The sequence below is a fragment of the Poromitra crassiceps genome (genome assembly GCF_964638095.1).
Source record: "Poromitra crassiceps genome assembly, chromosome: 2".
Classification (NCBI taxonomy): domain Eukaryota; kingdom Metazoa; phylum Chordata; class Actinopteri; order Beryciformes; family Melamphaidae; genus Poromitra; species Poromitra crassiceps.
The window spans coordinates 119188059-119206022 of NC_139624.1; the positions used below are offsets into that span (position 1 = coordinate 119188059).

Consider the following 17964-nt stretch of genomic DNA (forward strand, 5'->3'; position numbering starts at 1 on the left):
GGGCAGCCCCCATGTACCACAGAGCATACACAGTCTGTCTGTCAGACAGAGCGGAGAGGGAGAGCATTCTCTTTCCTATGAATTGCCGAGCATACAGCAGCAGCAGGGGTAGGCAACGCTCTGAATGTGCGGTGAAGAGAGGATACAGAAACAGAGGAGAGCGAGAGACACAGAGATAGATGGAGAGAGAGACAGAGCGGGAGAGAGATGCCGGGATGATGCTGCGTTGACACCGGGGCTGCTCCGTACTCGCCTGCCTGGGTCTGGGTGGTCTCTGGGCTGCAACTCGGGAGGCTGGGAGGGAGACCGGCTGGGCTGCAGAGTTCAGCACGGGAGCCTCCTGCAACGACAATACACACACATATAAACAGACACACACACAGCCTTTATCCACACATCCACCGGTGATCACATAGCCTACTGGTAAGTGTCCACCTGCCATTACCTGCATGAGCCCTCTCACAGTGTAGCAGCAATGTATTATTATTATTACTATTATTATTATTATTATTATTATTTTGTGACCAAATGTTACAGTGTAGCAACAATTGTTTTACATCTCCATTGGGACATTTTTGATTAATCTGTATTTATTTGTGCATACTTTAAGAACGACTGATGAGTCTCGCGCTGAGGCTACTATAATAGCCTAATTAGTTTTTGGTGGAATGATAGGCTGATGCACGTTTACATCGACAGCAATGATTGAGTGAAAGGCGCTTGCTTTGTGCAGAAATAGACCTGCCGGGCCGCCGTAGCGATGGGAGATAACGTATCCAAACGGCTGAAGCTAGTTTCGGCTACGGAAGCAGAGATGGAGGAGCGGTCTTTCTCGAACCCCTACCCCGACTGGGACCATGGCCAGGGCGGGCTCACCTCAGGCTCCTGCTCCGGGGCTGGGCCAGACACCCAGGCTCACCAAGACCCGCTCGATGCAGACGGAAAGGTGAGCAGTGCAGTGTGTGGGGCTGGCTCATCTGCAAGGCTTTCAATCATGGTTACGTGCAAGGCGTGAGCTAGAGCTAGCTTAGCCAAAGAACTTATTGATAAGACTGGAAAACAGCAGCGCACAGCAAATCCGCCATTTTGGCCTGAAGGAGACCCCCTCGGCTGTCATGCTTCTGTGCAAGGTTACACCCTGCCTTTTCGAAACCCCCCCACTCCGAAGATCGACCTCCATTCTTCGTAATGGAGGGGTTTCCCATTTTTTTTTAAAGGCACCGCTATTCCGAATGGGGACATCCCCTCCATTTCGAAACCCCCCCACTCCGAAATTGATTTTCAAGTCCATATTTCTCCGAGTTTCCTGCATCAAACACTGCAGCCAGCTCTCCGGCCGCAATCGCACAATTCGGAAATAAACTGCAGCCAATTACAAAAGCTTGAAATGAACGTTCAACTCATTGTTTTTTATTGAAAATATGCATAGGCAGCGTTAGACCATCGGGAATGGGGAAGCTACATTTCCTCAGATTTTCATAAGACAAAATCAGTTCAACCCGACTGGCATTCACAAATAAGAACGTCCTCATCTTGCTAATATGACTCAATGGTCCTTATTCAACTGTGAGCATTTCACTCAAAGTTACAATAATTTTTTTTCAAACACTTTTCACGGTATGAATGTGGGCGTGTGTAACATCTCACCTTTAGATGTGTAGAAAACATAATTTATGATTAGGGACTGTTCGTTATTTATGAGAGGGGGGGTATGGTGCAGAAAGGGGGAGGGATATCAAATATTTTTTTTAGTACTGGGGAGGGACTTGTGTTTTTTATTTTGGCTTTAGGGAGGGCTATACAACATTCATTTTTTGTATTTTGTATATATTTTAAATGCGTTTTTTCGTTCCAAAATTCGTGTTTACTCCCCTATTTATATCTATGGTTTACCTGTATGGTGACTGGACTTGGTATCTCCCATTCCTTCCTTTCACGTAAACCGCTGCTCCTATGCACTGTGTACAGGCCCTCACTCGGTCCTGCTGTTTGCTTGGTGCATTGACTGGAAACGTTTATCATCGCTTTATATTGTTTCAGAGCTGGAATTGTTGACACATATGCAGTTGGCTAGGCTCAGGGCCGGTTCGAACATATAGGCGACATAGGCGACCGCCTAGGGCGGCACTTGTGCGCCTTCACTTGCAGCTCTCCAAATATTCTCCAGCGCTCTGCCTCTCATGCTCTTCCCCGCTAGATCCATTCTCTCGCCGCTGTCCGCGGCACGAACCGCCCGCCCTACTATGCCTCTGATTGGCCTACCCTGATATTCTTACCCTAACCCAACCAATCATCACTCCTCATGCCTAAACAAGCACTACTACTAGCCAATCAGAGGCAGAGGAGGGCGGGTCATCATGTCTTCTCCATCCCGCTTGAATGAGGAAAAGGGACACGGAGTAAATGAAATGACATAGCCTACAAGTAGACTAATTTACATCATTAACTTTGGGTTAAGGTAGCCTAGGCCATGTGCTCATATGTGTGTACCAGTATTAGTGTAATCAGTAAATAAGCGCGATATTTCTAACGTTGTTTCTGGGTTCCAAAACAATCTGTTTCCCTGTGCAGCGCGCAGTGCGCACTTTGCCTGCCCATTCATTGGAGAGACCAAAATTGCAAGATACAATATCTGAAGTTTCTCAAAGTTGAAACTACCTCTGCAGTAGTAGCCTACAATGAAACAAGACAGACTTAATGGACTGGCAACAATCTCCATATAAAATGAACTGGCAGAGAGAATCCTAATAGAGGATGATTGGATTTATTTAAAGACCTTTGCTGACGCAGCCCCCGCTGGTGTCCACTTCTGAAAGGTAAACAAGCTTTATTTGCCAACAGCTCGTAACAACAACTCGCCTTTGTTAAGTTGTGAATCTGCTGATGATATAGGCTATAGGCTAAATACATTGTGAGTCTTATATTACTGTGGTTGCGCTGCCGTGCGCACATTCCGTGTTTTATGCACATGAGAAAGTGGTAGATAGCGTTGTACAGTGGGTGGTACCAAATACAAGATAGCGGGAAAAAACAACACAGAAACTGAAAGTGAGGATTTATCCTTCAAGATGAAAAACGTACACCAGGATTTGGTACAGAAAACCTATACTTTCCCCCCAACTCCAGGGATTTCGTTGTCATGCGACCATCAAATGGTAAGTGTTATATGGCCGCCGTGCCAATATTGTGGACGCTGCTCCTACAGTATGCACTGTGTACAGGCCTATTCAGTACATTTGGGAGAACGGTCATTAATATGCACGTGTCGGTATGTTTTGTGTGTGTGTGTGTGTGTGTGTGTGTGTGTGTGCAGAATAGGTTGTTTTGGTCCTGCAGTTTGCTTGGTGCATTGACTGGAAACGTTTATCATCGCTTTAGCCTATATTGTTTCAGAGCTGGAATTGTTGACACATATGCAGTTGGCTAGGCTACTGTAGGCTTTATAACTAGGAGATGAGGCCATATTGGGCTGGGTACTATTAACGTTATATGCCCCCCGCCCCCTCTCCCCCCCGATGTCGGGCGCTATCAAACGTAGCGTTCTTCAGTAGGCTACTACCTTTGGTGTGAATATGATAAAGTGTGGTTATTTATGGTGGAGGGAGGGTGATGCATTTATCTCCAGTCACTCAGGGAGGGACATGGGAAAATATTTATAGATCTGGGGAGGGTGAAGGAACAAAACGAAAACAAAGTCGCCCCTGCACCATACCCCCCCCTCTCATAAATAACGAACAGTCCCTTAGATCCTGTTGGCGTGTCAGGAGATATAAATAATCAGTTGAATATGCTGCTGTGGAACAGATCCTCGCGCTCTCGGATTACGCATTTGACAAACTTAACAAACTGTGTGGCAAGACAACATAAATGAACAATGTTTAGTGATTGTAGAGATATCTCTGTGCACCTGCAGAAAACTGCGACTCAGGAATGCGCAAGACCACAGCTGGTATTTAGACCAGCAGAGTGGAAGGTCTGTGTGCCAAAAAAAACTGCTCCGGGCCCAATACGCGCTTTAGAGTGTGCGTTCTCAAGGTTTAGCCTATTTCTTTTGCTCTGGGAGATCTCCCACAGTGGAGTGGGGGAGAAAGCAAGCGGGACAGCTGTGCCCAGTCCCTGCAGCAGCGGCTCGCAGAGTGCAAACAATCACCTCGAGTAGTGCTTTGTCTGTCACAATCAATTTCATGTAGTTTTTATTCAACCAGAAATACATATTATCTAATAAAATAGTCACACTGTAAAAAAAAAAAAAAAAAAAGGTCCGTGGCAGCCGACATCTAAATAAAGGCAGCCGACATCTAAATAAAGGCTATTTCTCACCAATGTCTGAGTCGCACTCAAGAACATCCTTTCCCAGGCAGGCTGATGTCGCTGTCCATCGGCAGGGGTGCTGAAATGTAGCCTAAACCAACTGTAAAAACTAATATTTTATTGTACTGCTTTAGGATACTTTAACTAGTTTCCTCTTCTCTCTCTCTGTCTCTCTCTCTCTCTCCACTCCACAGCTGTCCACGCAATCTAACATTATGCCTCCACTCGGGAGTAGCCTACGGGCCGGCGGGAGGATGACATGACTGAGGGTGCAGTTATGGGGGGGCTGATATTTTTTTTGTAGTAAAACCTTAGATTATATACCCGCCATGCCTATTTCTGCACTTTTTAACCATGCAATAGCCTCTGAAAAGCTAAATAACAACACAAGAAACTAAAGACTACTGTTTTGAAATCAAGTAAAATATTTATTTCACAGCAGTGGTGAAATTAAGGCACTATTAAACCTGAGTGTCCTTGCACAATGCAAAATGTCGGGACCTGTCTGCACTCTGAGTCTGAAGTCTCTCTATGCACAATCACGAAAGATAGAATGTAGGCTAGTTGACTACAAAAATAAACAAAACCTAAACAAAATAATAGCCAACAGCAACAGTGCCATGCCAAGGTCATTAAATAGCCTAAATAAATAACTAAATAATCTGATCACTAAATAAGTGATCAGATCGCTTTGTCTGCTCATGTGGGTGCAGCTCTCTCTCCCTCTCTCTCTCTCGCTCTCTCATTGACGTCACTGCAAATTTCACTTCTCCATGGTTTCCATTCTGTGGATTGCTACAATTGAGAAACAAAATAGCCTAGAATTAGGGCCGAAAGTAAAATTCACCACGAAAAGCAGACTGTTTGAACCAAAGTGATGTGTGTCTATCTCTCCTATAGCTCCATTCAATTTCAGCGGATTCGGCTATAGGATTTTTACTGGCCGGGCCAATGCAACCATGTATCTTCCAAAATTCCGGCCTTATAGAATATTTACCAACCCAGTCGAAATGTAGCTATTCATTTTTTACATATAACATATTTTTAGCAAACAAAATTTTCATTTTAAAATCATTTTTGTTGACGTTTATTTCAAAATAATTATCTATGCACTGTGGTCTGTGCTTGCAGTGCAAAGGAGAGCCTCACCACTCATTAATTAATTAATTAATTCGGTTCAGGTTTGAATTTACCTTCAGAAATAAAATTTAAACAGCAATAAAACACACAAAAACAAAGGCTATGATGCAATCATCCAAGAAATGTGTTTTATCGATATAAGGGCGGCCCGACCTCTTCTCAGGAGTAGCAGGAGCTTGATGCTTTCTTTCAGGCCTCGCTGAAGTACTCCTCGGCTGAAGTACTTGCACCATCATTATGTTTAAAAAAGAACTTGCCCAGCTATGGTCTGCTTTGCCATTTTGATCTCCTGTTGGCTGTCCGTGGGAATCGGGATGCTGCTGCTCTGTGCATATGGTGAATGGCGGACTACAGTTGGCTAGATTTTTCCTTTTTTCACCAAACACTCCACATAGGCCTATGAGGTTCAAAACTATAGATCTCTGACACCTTGTAACAACCAAAGCACAGCAAATAACATAACATAATAAACAATAGGAATAAGAAAATAGTAATAGTAATAATAATAATAATAATAATAATAATAGTAATAATAATAATAATAATAATAATAATAATAATAATAAACAATAATAGTAGTAATAATAATAATAATAATAATAACAACTTACAATAACAACAATAACAATAATAAATATAGCCGCAAGCGGCGATGCGGGGTCCAAGCTTCCGGTGACTTGGGGGGTATATGTCAGATAGTGCACATTTATTCAGACTTGGTATATGCACAAGTAAACAAAGTTTGGTTGAGATCCGGTGACCTGACGGTTTCCAAGCAGTACTAGTAGTAGTAGTAGTCGTAGTAGCAGTAGTAGTAATAGTGTTGGTAGTAGTGGGAGTGGTAGCAGTAGTAGCAGCAGAAGTACTAAGAATAGTAAATGGTAAATGGTAAATGGACTGCATTTATATAGCGCTTTTATCCAAAGCGCTTTACAATGTGCCTACATTCACCCATTCACACACCGAAGGCGGCCAGCTGCCACGCAGGGTGCTGGCATAGCCATCGGGAGCAATTTGGGGTTCAGTGTCTTGCCCAAGGACACTTCGACGAGCGGACTGGAGGAGCCGGGGAACGAACCACCAACCTTCTAATTAGTGGACAACCCACTCTACCTCCTGAGCCACAGCCGCCACTAGTAGCCAATAGTAGTAGTAGTAGTAGCAGCAGCAGCAGTAGTAGTGGTGGTTGGCTGTTATAGCGCCACCATCTGGTAGATTGGTGTAATTTTTTCCTCTGAGTAGTGGGTGATGTCTTGAAACTTAAAGTAGTACTTGGATAGAAAGCAGTTTTTGTGTACAATATCCCTTTAAGTATCTGGACAGAAAGTGGTATTTGGGTAGAACATACTGTCAATACGACAAGTACTTCTCTGGCTCTGCAGATACATATAATATGGTCTACAAAGTTAAATACAACAGTCTGGATAGCTCACTTGGTAAAGCACATGACTTATGCTAACTAAAGACCATTGCCGCTCAAAGTTCAAACCAAACGTGGGATGAAAAACTTTCAACTTCAGACAGGTAAGTCAGTAACAGTAATTAAAACCCCACATGCTGCCTCCTTATTTTGCGGTGTTTCATGAACTTTTTCAATATCTTGGAAATGTTAGCTGGAGATTGCGTGGCTGTGTTCAAGAACGTGTTTTGCAACAGGAGAGGTTAGTTCTTGTCTCATGATGGAGCTTTTGTGTTCTGAAATCAGAATTTTCAGTTGTCATTGTGTCTTTCCCACACACACATCAAACCATAGGGCGTAGTGGCGTCCACTACAGAAGGTTGATGGGGTTTATCCCTGAAATTGCTTTTGGTGACTATAGCCAGCACCCTGCATTGGCAGCTTGTCATGCAGTCCATTTACCATTAAGGACATTTTTGTATTACACACATAATGCACCACTTTACATTAAAAGTATGCCCTGAATGGAGGTGTTTGAACTAATTGGTGTGGGTTGTGCTGTTACAATGAGCACATGAGTGACAAGGATAATTCAGATTGAATTCTCTTTTTGGACCTTTCACATGTGAAGACACAATAATGTATTGGAATGTTTTTCCTCTCATCTGAAAGAAGGCTCCCAGCAAACACAATTACATCATGATGATGTTCTGATATCATCTTTCAGTGACGTCCAGGACTAGGCCAAATCACAGCTGATTTGAGGATAATTTAGACATCTACACAGGAATGTCAAGATGACGTCGAAATATGACATTACCATGAATAGGCATATTCAGTTATTCTGCTATGTACACAGTGTGTATTCAGCAGCGTTATACATAATTATATCCAGATTAACCTTTATTCTACATTTTCAAAAAATAAAACAGTTACCTGGCCGTGGTTTGAACCCAGGACCTCCAGCTTTGGGGTCTGCTACTTTACCCCTACACCATCCTGCCACAGCAATGACGAGGCACGGATGTAACCTTATTATGGCATGAACTTGTTTTTATTCAAACGTGGGTGTCAAGTCTTTGTGGATCGGGCATTACTGTGTGACATCTAAACCAACTGTGTATTATGTTACAGCAGATGCAGAACCCCAAAACACATTAACCCCACCCAAAATGCTACATTCCAACTTCCAGTAGTAGTAGTAGTAGTAGTAGTAGTAGTAATAGTAGCAGAAGTAGTAATAGTAGTAGTGTTGGTAGTAGTGGGAGTGGTAGCAGTAGTAGCAGCAGTAGTTGTAATTGACCGGTTAATGAGTTGTGGGCAATTTAGTGTTGGCGTGTGTTTCATTAAAAGTTTCGAGATTTATCATTTCAAAACGGTTTCACGTATCCAAAACCCTTTAATAACCTTAGGTCGGGGTAGTCCATACATGACCCAGAAAAAGTTTTGTGTGATTTGGCCAAACGGTCTAGGAGGAGCTCGCAAAAGTAGGTTTTTGATCAAATTCAAAATGGCGGAAAATCTACCACACAGAAATGGGCGTGGCCTAGTGGGTTAGATACATGATGCTCCAGGGAAACCAGTAGATGTGGAATTTTGATTCCACAGCTCGCAGTTCAGAAGTTATGGACCGACAAACGTGAAATTGGCTGTTATAGCACCACCGTCTGGTGGATTGGTGTAATTTTTTTACTCTGAGTAGTGGGTGATGTCGTGAACCTGTGTGGAAAGTTTGGGTGATGGGGGGTGTATGGTTTCTGAGATCCACACACTTTTAGGGTAGGAAAAGAACAAAAGCAAATACACAAAAGTTTAGACATTTATCATTTCAAAACGGTTTCACGTATCCAAAATCCTTTAATATCTTTAGGTCGGAGTAGTCCATAGATGTCCCAGAAAAATTCCCGTGTGATTTGGCCAAACGGTCTAGGAGGAGTTCGCAAAAGTAGGTTTTTGATAAAATTCAAAATGGCGGAAAATCTAGGCACACGCAAATGGGCGGGGCCTATATGGATAGATGCGTACATGTGATTAAAGCTTGGTTGACACAGCCGAATGACACTGACATATAAGAAAAAAACAATGAGTTGAAACGTTTATTTCAAGCTGAAGGAATGCAGGAAACTCGGAGAAATATGGACTTGAAAATCAATTTCGGAGTGGGGGGGTTTCGGAGTGGGGGGGTTAAATCAATTTCAATTTCGGAGTGGGGGGGTTTCGGAATGGGGGTGTTTCTGAATGGGGGTGTGTCGGAATGGAAGGCGGTCCCCATCAAGAAAGCATTACTAAATGCAGGGGTGGAAGGAACGAATTACAACTACTCACGTTACTGTAATTAAGTACTTTTTTTTGGTACTTGTACTTTTAAAAGTAATTTTTTCAAGTCTGTAATTTTACTCTTACTTAAGTGTGGATTGCACCATGTAATCTACTTTGTTACTTTTTAAATCATACTGAGTACTGAGTACAATTTGAATTAATTAAATCCAAACATCCAAACCTTTGATCTGCATTTTACACAGCCAATAAACTATCAAGTGATCGCAAACGGGCCAATGAAAACCATGAAATGGGGGGGGGACACGCCCACAGGTTAGATGTTGTTTTCCAGCTTGGATAGGTGACATGACCACGCCAGAGACGGGGATTTAATCAGGAGAATGACTCTCACCTGAGAGTGAGCAGAGGGGAGACGCTGATTGAGAACTGAAAAGGCAGTCAGTCTATGGCTGCGGTGTTGCTGCTGGAGCGTTTCTCTCATTGATACGGCTGGTGACTCTCTGGGACAAGGGAGACGTTCGCAGCTGGTTAGGGCTGCCGACGCTGAAGACAGCTAGAGAGGGGGAAGTTATCCCAGTGTGGCTGTAAGAGGGGAGGTCAGCTGCCTCCTGTATAGTTAGTCAGGGCTGGGGCTGTAGTGTCAACTGGCCGCCGCTCTCCAGCCGATCCTCAGCAGCGGTACACTGCCGTATGCTGTCCACAAACTTTCCTGAGTCATCACTGACTTTGTCCAGCGCCGCCAACGAAGCCGTGATTGAGTAGCCTATTTTTTTTTTTTACCATATACCGTATATGTTTTATGTCTGTGTTTGGGTCCTGTCTTTGTTTATTTGTTAGCTTATAGGTTTTAGATAATATAGTGACTTTTGTATTGCCCTTCGGTTTCCTGTGTGGGATCATTACAGCCTCTTTGACATTGGACAGGCTCACAACATATGTTGTTGTGTTTCTGACTTGGATTGTGGTTGTTTCCACAATCTTTCCAAATCTTTACTACTGTACTGTACAGCCACCCTAGTGATGTCATCAAGGAGCGCAATAGTTGGCAAAAGGGTGAAATGTTCATCCTTCTAGCAAATCTAGGTAAATTTCAGACTTGAAAGCAGTGTCCTGTCTTCTCTGAGGTGACATGCAAATTAACTAGACTCATATGATCAAATGTTTCCTGTCCTCTTTAAGAGTCAAATGCTTACCAGTATTATTAAAAATGAATAACATCTTTGGGATAAGCAAACCTTCAGCAGGTGTGACTGACAGACCCCTCCCACCCACCAGTTTTCAGTTATTTAGGGTTTTGCTCCCTGTTGATACTAAGAAGTGATTGATATTTCATTCATATCATTTATTAGATAAATATGCTTTGTTGAAAGTGTAGAATGTAGTTTCTACATGGATCTCCCGTTTCAAGTGAATGCCTGTGACAGCCTGCTATTAAAAATTGATGGTTAAAAAAGTAACTAATACTCTGAGTAGTTTTTTAGAAGAGTACTTTTTACTTTTACTTAAGTATATTTTTAACACCAGTACTTTTACTTGTAATTGAGTAATATTTCAGTAAGGTAACAGTACTTCTACTTGAGTACAAACTTTCAGTACTTCTTCCACCACTGACTAAATGCAAACCTCCTTTTCTTCTCGTTTTTTATTAAAGGTCCCATTCCGTGCAAAAGCTGTTTTTACTTGTAAATGCATATATACTGCTGTCAGCCCTCCCTGTAATGAGTGGTCACACGCTCAGAACTGCCACAGTTGGATTTGTCCCTATCCAGCGTCACCCTGCAGTCTCCTCCAAGCCACACCCCCAAACGCGTCGTTTGCCGAGAGGGGAATTGGCTGGGAATTGGGACGTCACGAGCTTCCTTCTGCATACTGCGCGCGTGTATCTCACACAAGCTATCTGCACCATTTTGTCTATAGCCACAAAATTAACACTTCTAGCTGGAGCAACGCCGGCTGTACGTGATCCAGCAGCTGCGGAGGTGCATTCGGTAAGTCTAGGCATTTTGAGATGTCCTCTTTAACGTAGTAACCGTTAAGTTAACGATAACTCGCAACCTAGCGTGCTGGTCCACAGACGCTAATCTGATTGGCCGCTGGGAGCCTGGGGCGGGCTCTTCCCCAGCGACCAATGGGAGCTGTTGGTTCTGAATAAATTAGCAAAACCAACCATTCTTGGGACGCGACGAGATGAGGAAGGGACAACTCCGTCACAGCAAACGGGCTTGCTGTATTTTCGACAGATTAATCCAGAATCATGTTTTGTGGACCAGAGACACACGTTTTTAAGAGGTTACAGCTGCACGAATTGGGACCTTTAATAAAAACGGGTCATTACAAATTATCAATAATTATCGATATGAAAATGAAAATCGATGATATGAAATATTTTATATCAATATACTTTTTAGCTATATTTCAGCCCTACTCTCTCCCCCCTCTACTCTCCCTCAGTCTCTCTCGTGACTTTGTGTATCATGAGTGAATTTATGACATCACTGATGATGTCATCAGTGGGATTCATGACATCACTGATGATGTCATCAGTGGGATTTATGACATCACTGATGATGTTATCAGTGGGATTTATGACATAATTGATGATGTCATCAGTGGGACAGATAGAGAAACAGAGCCCTAGCTCCCATTTATATACTGGTGATGACTGATGATGATGCCAAGAATTCAACACCTGCTAGGAACCCTGTGACGTACTTTCAATAACAGAAAGAGAGCAAATCTAGAAAGGCAAGAGAGGAAGCTTAACAACTTTATTTTGAACCACCTAAAAAAACATGAAGAAAAGGAGGTTTGCATTTAACCACTTTATTTTGAACCACCTTATTTTCAAGGCACACAGGTAATTGTAATGCTAACACTGTCACACATGTATGCTCTGAGTGCAAGCAGTAATTTACAGACATGGTGACGTTTTATTTTGATGACATAGCCTAGCGTTGGCAGCCTTCTTAACTCATTGAGTGCCATGGACGAGTATGTTCGTCATTTCGTTTAGTAACGTAGAGTGCCAAGGACGAGTATGTTCGTCAATTGCGTTTTTTGACGGTGGGACGTGGATGAAAGCCAGATCCATCTCCTGTAAAATTTTGGGGCATGTTGAATGTGTATAACCTATTTTACCGACCCAGTAGGTGGCGACAGTGCTCTCCAGATTATTGAAAGGTCCGGAAAACAGCAGGAAAAAGCTCCGTGATCAAAGAGAAACCGCTCATGCTGCAGCCAGAGCCATATAGATTGCTCTGTCTGCAGCTGAAGTTGGCTGCGAACAGCAACCCACAACTGAGCCCCTCTTCCTCTGTCTGTCTGTCTGTCTGCATAGTTTATCCACACGATTAAAAAAACGGAGCGGTCCGAAAATAGACTGGATGCGTGTTAGGCTGTGTGTTAGTGTGGGGAGGAGTTTGCAGCTGAGGGGGGGAGAGGGGGGTGGGGCACGTAGGCACCACACAACTACACCACGTCACTACATCAGAAAATATTATCTTCAGACTCAGTGAATGTGCTTGAAATGCTGCATTTCACAAAAGGCGGAATAACTCAGCTTCTAATTTGAAAAGTGTCTTTTTGCTCAAAACAGCCTATCTTCTCCGGCTCATAACTAAAGAACGGAAAATGGGATCAATAAACTTTTTTTTGCAGATGATAGAAGAGAGTCTCATCGTTCTTTGTGCGTGTTCGGTGTTTACATACTAATATCACACAATATTCTGTGGGCCTCGAGAAATCACTGAAAACGCTCTGAAAGTCTGGCACTCAATGAGTTAAACAAAAAAGAACGTTTGGTAATGTGTATTTCAGGGTTGTTTAATTAACGTTAGGTGATTGAGTGAATGAGCTGCCCCGCATTCCACAGAGGGTGTATTCACGAACCTATCTTGTTTGGAGCAGTTGTTCCGAAACAGAGAGCGTTTTCCCCCTTGGTGCGGTTCGTTTGGGGGAGTGTGAACACAGCAATCGCACTCAGATGTGGGAGAAAACAAGCGGACCAAGACCGCCAAGAAAGGTTGGTCTCGGTCCGCTTTAAACAAACTCTGGTGCGGTTCGTTTGTGGTGAGAGCGTGATCCGACCTCGATCCGAGACAACTGCAGGAAACTGCGCATTTTTGGATAAACCAGCTGCGTAGTCAGCTGCCCTGTGCGTAATGGCCTGAAGAACGAGCATTTTTATCGTTTAACAGGGATGCGAACTAGTCACCTTTAGGTGACAGTCACCTTTTTTATCCCAAAATAGGGCACTTAATTCAATGATTTTAAGTGGTTTTGTGTCTGCCTTGGTATCTGTCACCTTTTTCACTCTGGTCAGTTTGCATCCCTGGTTTAAAAACGTCTTCATTCAGATCCTGTTTTGGCGACTTGTGAAACTAGCGTTTGCATGGATAAACTTTTTTTTTTTTTTGCATCATCACATCAGCAGTTTGACCTCGATCAACTTACCTCTGGTCTCCATTAAATAAATGAAAACAAGTTGTGGTAATCAGAGCCAGCCTTCTTTGTGATAAGATTGTCTGGTTCAATCAGACTGATTGCATGTCTTCCTCGAAATGTACGTAGGCTATTATTAAATTATTTATTAATATTTTATTCCTGACAGGACAGGTGTTCATATGGAAACTTCAGAGGTTTACACCTCTGAAGTCTCCGTGATAGTAATAATAGCAGAAGTTCCGAGGGTCTTTGATCTTCTATCTCCAAATTCCCGGTAGATAGCCTAAATAAACTGTATTTCTCTCTCTCCTCCCACGACGCACGCCCGACGTAGCCTACAATGTAGTTCTAACAAAACGCATTCTTATAATCATATAGGAAAATCTCTGGGAATTATTTTTTCCATCCCGAGAGGCTATTAGCCTACCGGAGTGTCTCCTGGCCAATCCAGGAGGCTTGGCAATACTATTTGGACCGTTTGATTTGTGGCTGTGTTAACACAAACGAACCAATGCACAAATGCAACAATTGTATCAATTAAGCCCCTGAATCGGAACAAAGCAAACGACCTACAGGTGTGAATACACCCTAATGTTGGAGATGTCCGCATTTGTGCAATAGACCCTTCTCACGGGGGCCATTTTGTGTCGAGAAGCCAGGGTAAACACAGGTGCAAGCAAAACACTAATGAGGGTTTCCAACTTCCATGATTGGGATTTGGAAACCCTCATTAGTGTTTTGCTTGCACCTGTGTTTACCCTGGCTTCTCGACACAAAATGGCCCCCGTGAGAAGGGTCTATTGGTGGAAAGACTGCGGGCTTAATACGCTGTCAATTTATGTTAACATGAATTGAAACTCACTCACATTGAATTCTTTGTAACGTTTACAGACAGCGGTTTTCTGCTTTAAGCGTCCCTTGTATTGACAATTTCCTCCACGTCTTCTCCACGCACTCTTTTTCTCTTCTGTCTTATTGTTGATTCACTTAGAGGTGTGTGGTGCCGGGTGAGATCAAACATGCTGTTCGCGTCACTAGCACAGCCCATTAAGGGATATGATTGGCTGTTTATGAGCTGGGGCGGGTGCACGGCACGCTCGGGGTTTGTCTGTAAATGATTGGCTGTCTCCGTGTCACTCATAGCACACTGTATTAATAAAGGACATGATAGGCTGTTTATGAGCCATGGACCATGGCCACGGAGGAGGAGCGCTCTTGTTTTTTTTTTTTCATGCAGTATATCGAACGGCTCTATCAAGCAATTTTTTTATTGTATTGATCACGTCTCTATCACGATATATATTGCTATCGTTTTATCGGCCAGCCCTAGGAGAGAGACTGAGGAAGAGAGAGGAAGACATTGTGCACGTGTCTTCTCTGTCTGTCCCACTGATGACATCATCAGTGATGTCATAAATCCCTCTGATGATATCATCAGTGATGTCATAAATTCACTCACGCACACAGTCACGAGAGACTGAGGGAGAGAGAGAGGGAGACAGTGTGTGCGCGCCAATGTAGCAGCCCTGTCTGTTTCTCTGTCTGTCCCACTGATGACATCATCAGTGATGTCATAAATTCACTCACACACACAGTCACGAGAGAGACAGAGGGGGGAGAGGGAGAGAGAGGGAGAGGGCCTGAGGGAGAGAGAGAGAGGGGGAGAGAGAGAGAACGAGGGGGAGAGACTGAGGGAGAGAGAGAGAGGGAGAGAGACTGAGTGAGAGAGAGGGAGACATTGCGCGCGACAATAGGGCAGGCAAGGCCACACAGCAGCCCTGCCTGTCTGTCCCACTGATGACATTATCAGTGATGTCGTAAATCCACTCACACACACACACACAGTCACAGACACAAAGTCACAAGAGAGACTGAGGGAGAGGGAGAGAGGAGGGAGAGGGGGAGAGACTGAGGGAGAGAGAGAAAGGGGGAGAGAGACTGAGGGAGAGATAGAGGGAGACATTGTGCACATGCCAATAGGGCACTAGGGCAGCCGAGCTGCGGGCAAGGCCGCGCAGCGGGCGAGCTGCGAAAGCGAGCTGCAGGGCCAGCTCAGCGAGCTGCAGGACAGGCGAGCCCTCGCAGCGGGCTATACTAGAGATGCCTAGAGTATTAAATTAAGCAATATCACACGAGAGGGAGTGCTGTTGTTGGCTAATAGCATCACGGCTGTGATTCGGTCGATAATCACAGCCATGATACTATTAGACAACAACAGCACAACCTCGAGTGTGATATTGCTTTTATACAACAGTTCTAAAGCTGATTAAAAAATGACAAAAAGCTGAGAAAATATATGATTTCTCTATTTATTCCTCCGCCAACAAAAATAGTCCCCTCAGCTTTCCGCTACCAGTTGCCAAAAATATAGCCTAATTAACTGCAGGCTGCCTACTTTTTATCATACACATTGATTTGCAAGTTTCCATTTATTGTACAGCCAGTGAAATAAGAGACTGGTGATGGCATGTTAGTTAGTTATGTTAGGAAATAAATCCATCTTTGCGCTGTCGGTAGCGTAGTTGTGTTGTGTTACGCTTTGTGAATGACGTTCAATGTAACTTGGCTGGTGTTTGTTTGGTTGATTAGAGCAGCTGTGAAGCATTTTGTTGATTAGAGCAGCTGTGAAGCATTTTGTTGATTAGAGCAGCTGTGAAGCGGAGTGATATAGAGAGCCCCAGGAACGAGTCCGGAAAACATCGATGCTAACACTTCCTGGTTCTTCACTGTTTTCGCCTATGGGATTTTTGAATGGGTTTTTGGCGCGATGCTTCTAATAAGGTCTCTGGGCAACCAAGCTTAATCAAACAGGAAACAGTGTTCAGTAGGATAATCTTCACACATGAGGACCACTTTTATGAGCGTGCCGTTAAAAGGGCGGCTAGCTAGCAAACGGCTAAATGAGACTACACTGTTGAGTCGACGGGGATATTATACGTCAATAACGTCATCACTTGAAAGGACGAACACGGAAATTATCTTTCCCTCACCTGGTTCAGCCCGGGGTAATCAGTGCACAGCAGCGCACACATCAACAACACTCCAGGTTGAGTGGTGACGTGACGGGGAAGCCTATGTGACACTGTGTGTAGTTCTGGATTAGCTTAGCACGAGCTGTTTACTTCTAGGGCTCGCATTTACGCTTCAAAACTCATGAAAGTGGTCGTCATGTGTGAAGATTATCCGGCTGAACACTGGTTCGCGTTTGATTAAGCTTGCGTTGCCCAGAGACCTTATTTGAAGCATCGCGGCAAAAACCCATTCAAAAATCCCATAGGCAGAAACGGTGAAGAACCAGGAAGTCCGGGACTTCCGCGTTCCGAGTACAAAAATACGTCATCCCTGGGGCTCTCTATAGCCTACCCTACACACACAGTGAAGCGCCAGTGCTGTTATCGTGAAATATCAGCACTGGTAGAGATCCCTCTTGTCCAATCAAATTGCTCGGCCGGAACTAACTGTTGTATAAAATGCATTTAATAATTTCCAGGTTTTGAATAGTCTTGGATAAAAAATTAGTCTGGAAAAGTTTGGAAAATGTTATGGTTCAGGTCCTATCCACACATAATTCTAGCTTTGATTTTGTAGAGCCACTTTGAGATCATAGTTTACTGATGTGAAGAATAATGTTCAGATAGATGGATGTTGCTGTCAGCATGCATATGTCAAATAATTAGTCTGTTTCTTCATAATGGCCTGCATTTACATTGCGCTTTTATCCAAAGTGGTTTACAATGAGTAGGTACATTCACCCATTCAATTTCACACAGACCGGAAAGGTGAGCAGTGCAGTGTGTCGGGTGTCTGGCCCGGTTCCGAGGCAGGAGCCTGAGGTGAGCCCGCCCTGGCCCTGGTCCCAGTCGGGGTAGGGGTAACTTGGGGAAAGACCACTCCTCCATATCTGCTTCCAATTTCTCATATACACAGATGGCGGCAAGCTACCACACATGTCACAGCCATCGGGAGCAATGGGGTTCAGTATCTTGCCCAAGGCAAGGTCACTTCGACATGCAGACTGGAGGAGGTGGGGATCGAACCACAGACCCCTTTTATCAAAAGTGATCAGTGGACAACCCGCTCTACCTCCTGAGCTACTTCATGTGTTCTTATGGCTCATTTCCACCACATTTTACAGCCCTGCACAGCTCGTCACCACTCGGCTCTACTCGTTTCGACCCGATGGATGTTTTGCTTCCACCGCTGCTCGATCTGCCCCCGCCCACAACTGGTCGTCATAGCGACCGCATATCTGCCCTCCGCCCATAGCCGAAGTAGCCTATAACATATAACGTTACAATTAAATCCATACACAGAACTTTTAAACTGTTTATGAAATACTGGTGCCTCTAAATGACCTACAGTGTACATGGGCAAATGTGACAATCGGCCAG

The 17964-nt window shown here is 43.9% G+C and overlaps 1 protein-coding gene across 1 annotated transcript in view; it reads left to right on the top strand.

Moving 5' to 3' along the window:
* The first annotated feature begins 754 nt into the window (after positions 1 to 754).
* Positions 755 to 17964, top strand: part of lancl2 (LanC lantibiotic synthetase component C-like 2 (bacterial)) — a 119653-nt gene continuing 102443 nt past the window's right edge. Inside the window, exon 1 of the mRNA XM_083658312.1 lies at positions 755 to 946. Coding sequence (XP_083514438.1) covers positions 761 to 946 — 186 coding nt within the window. The 5' untranslated portion in view covers positions 755 to 760. The remainder of the gene's footprint in view (positions 947 to 17964) is intronic.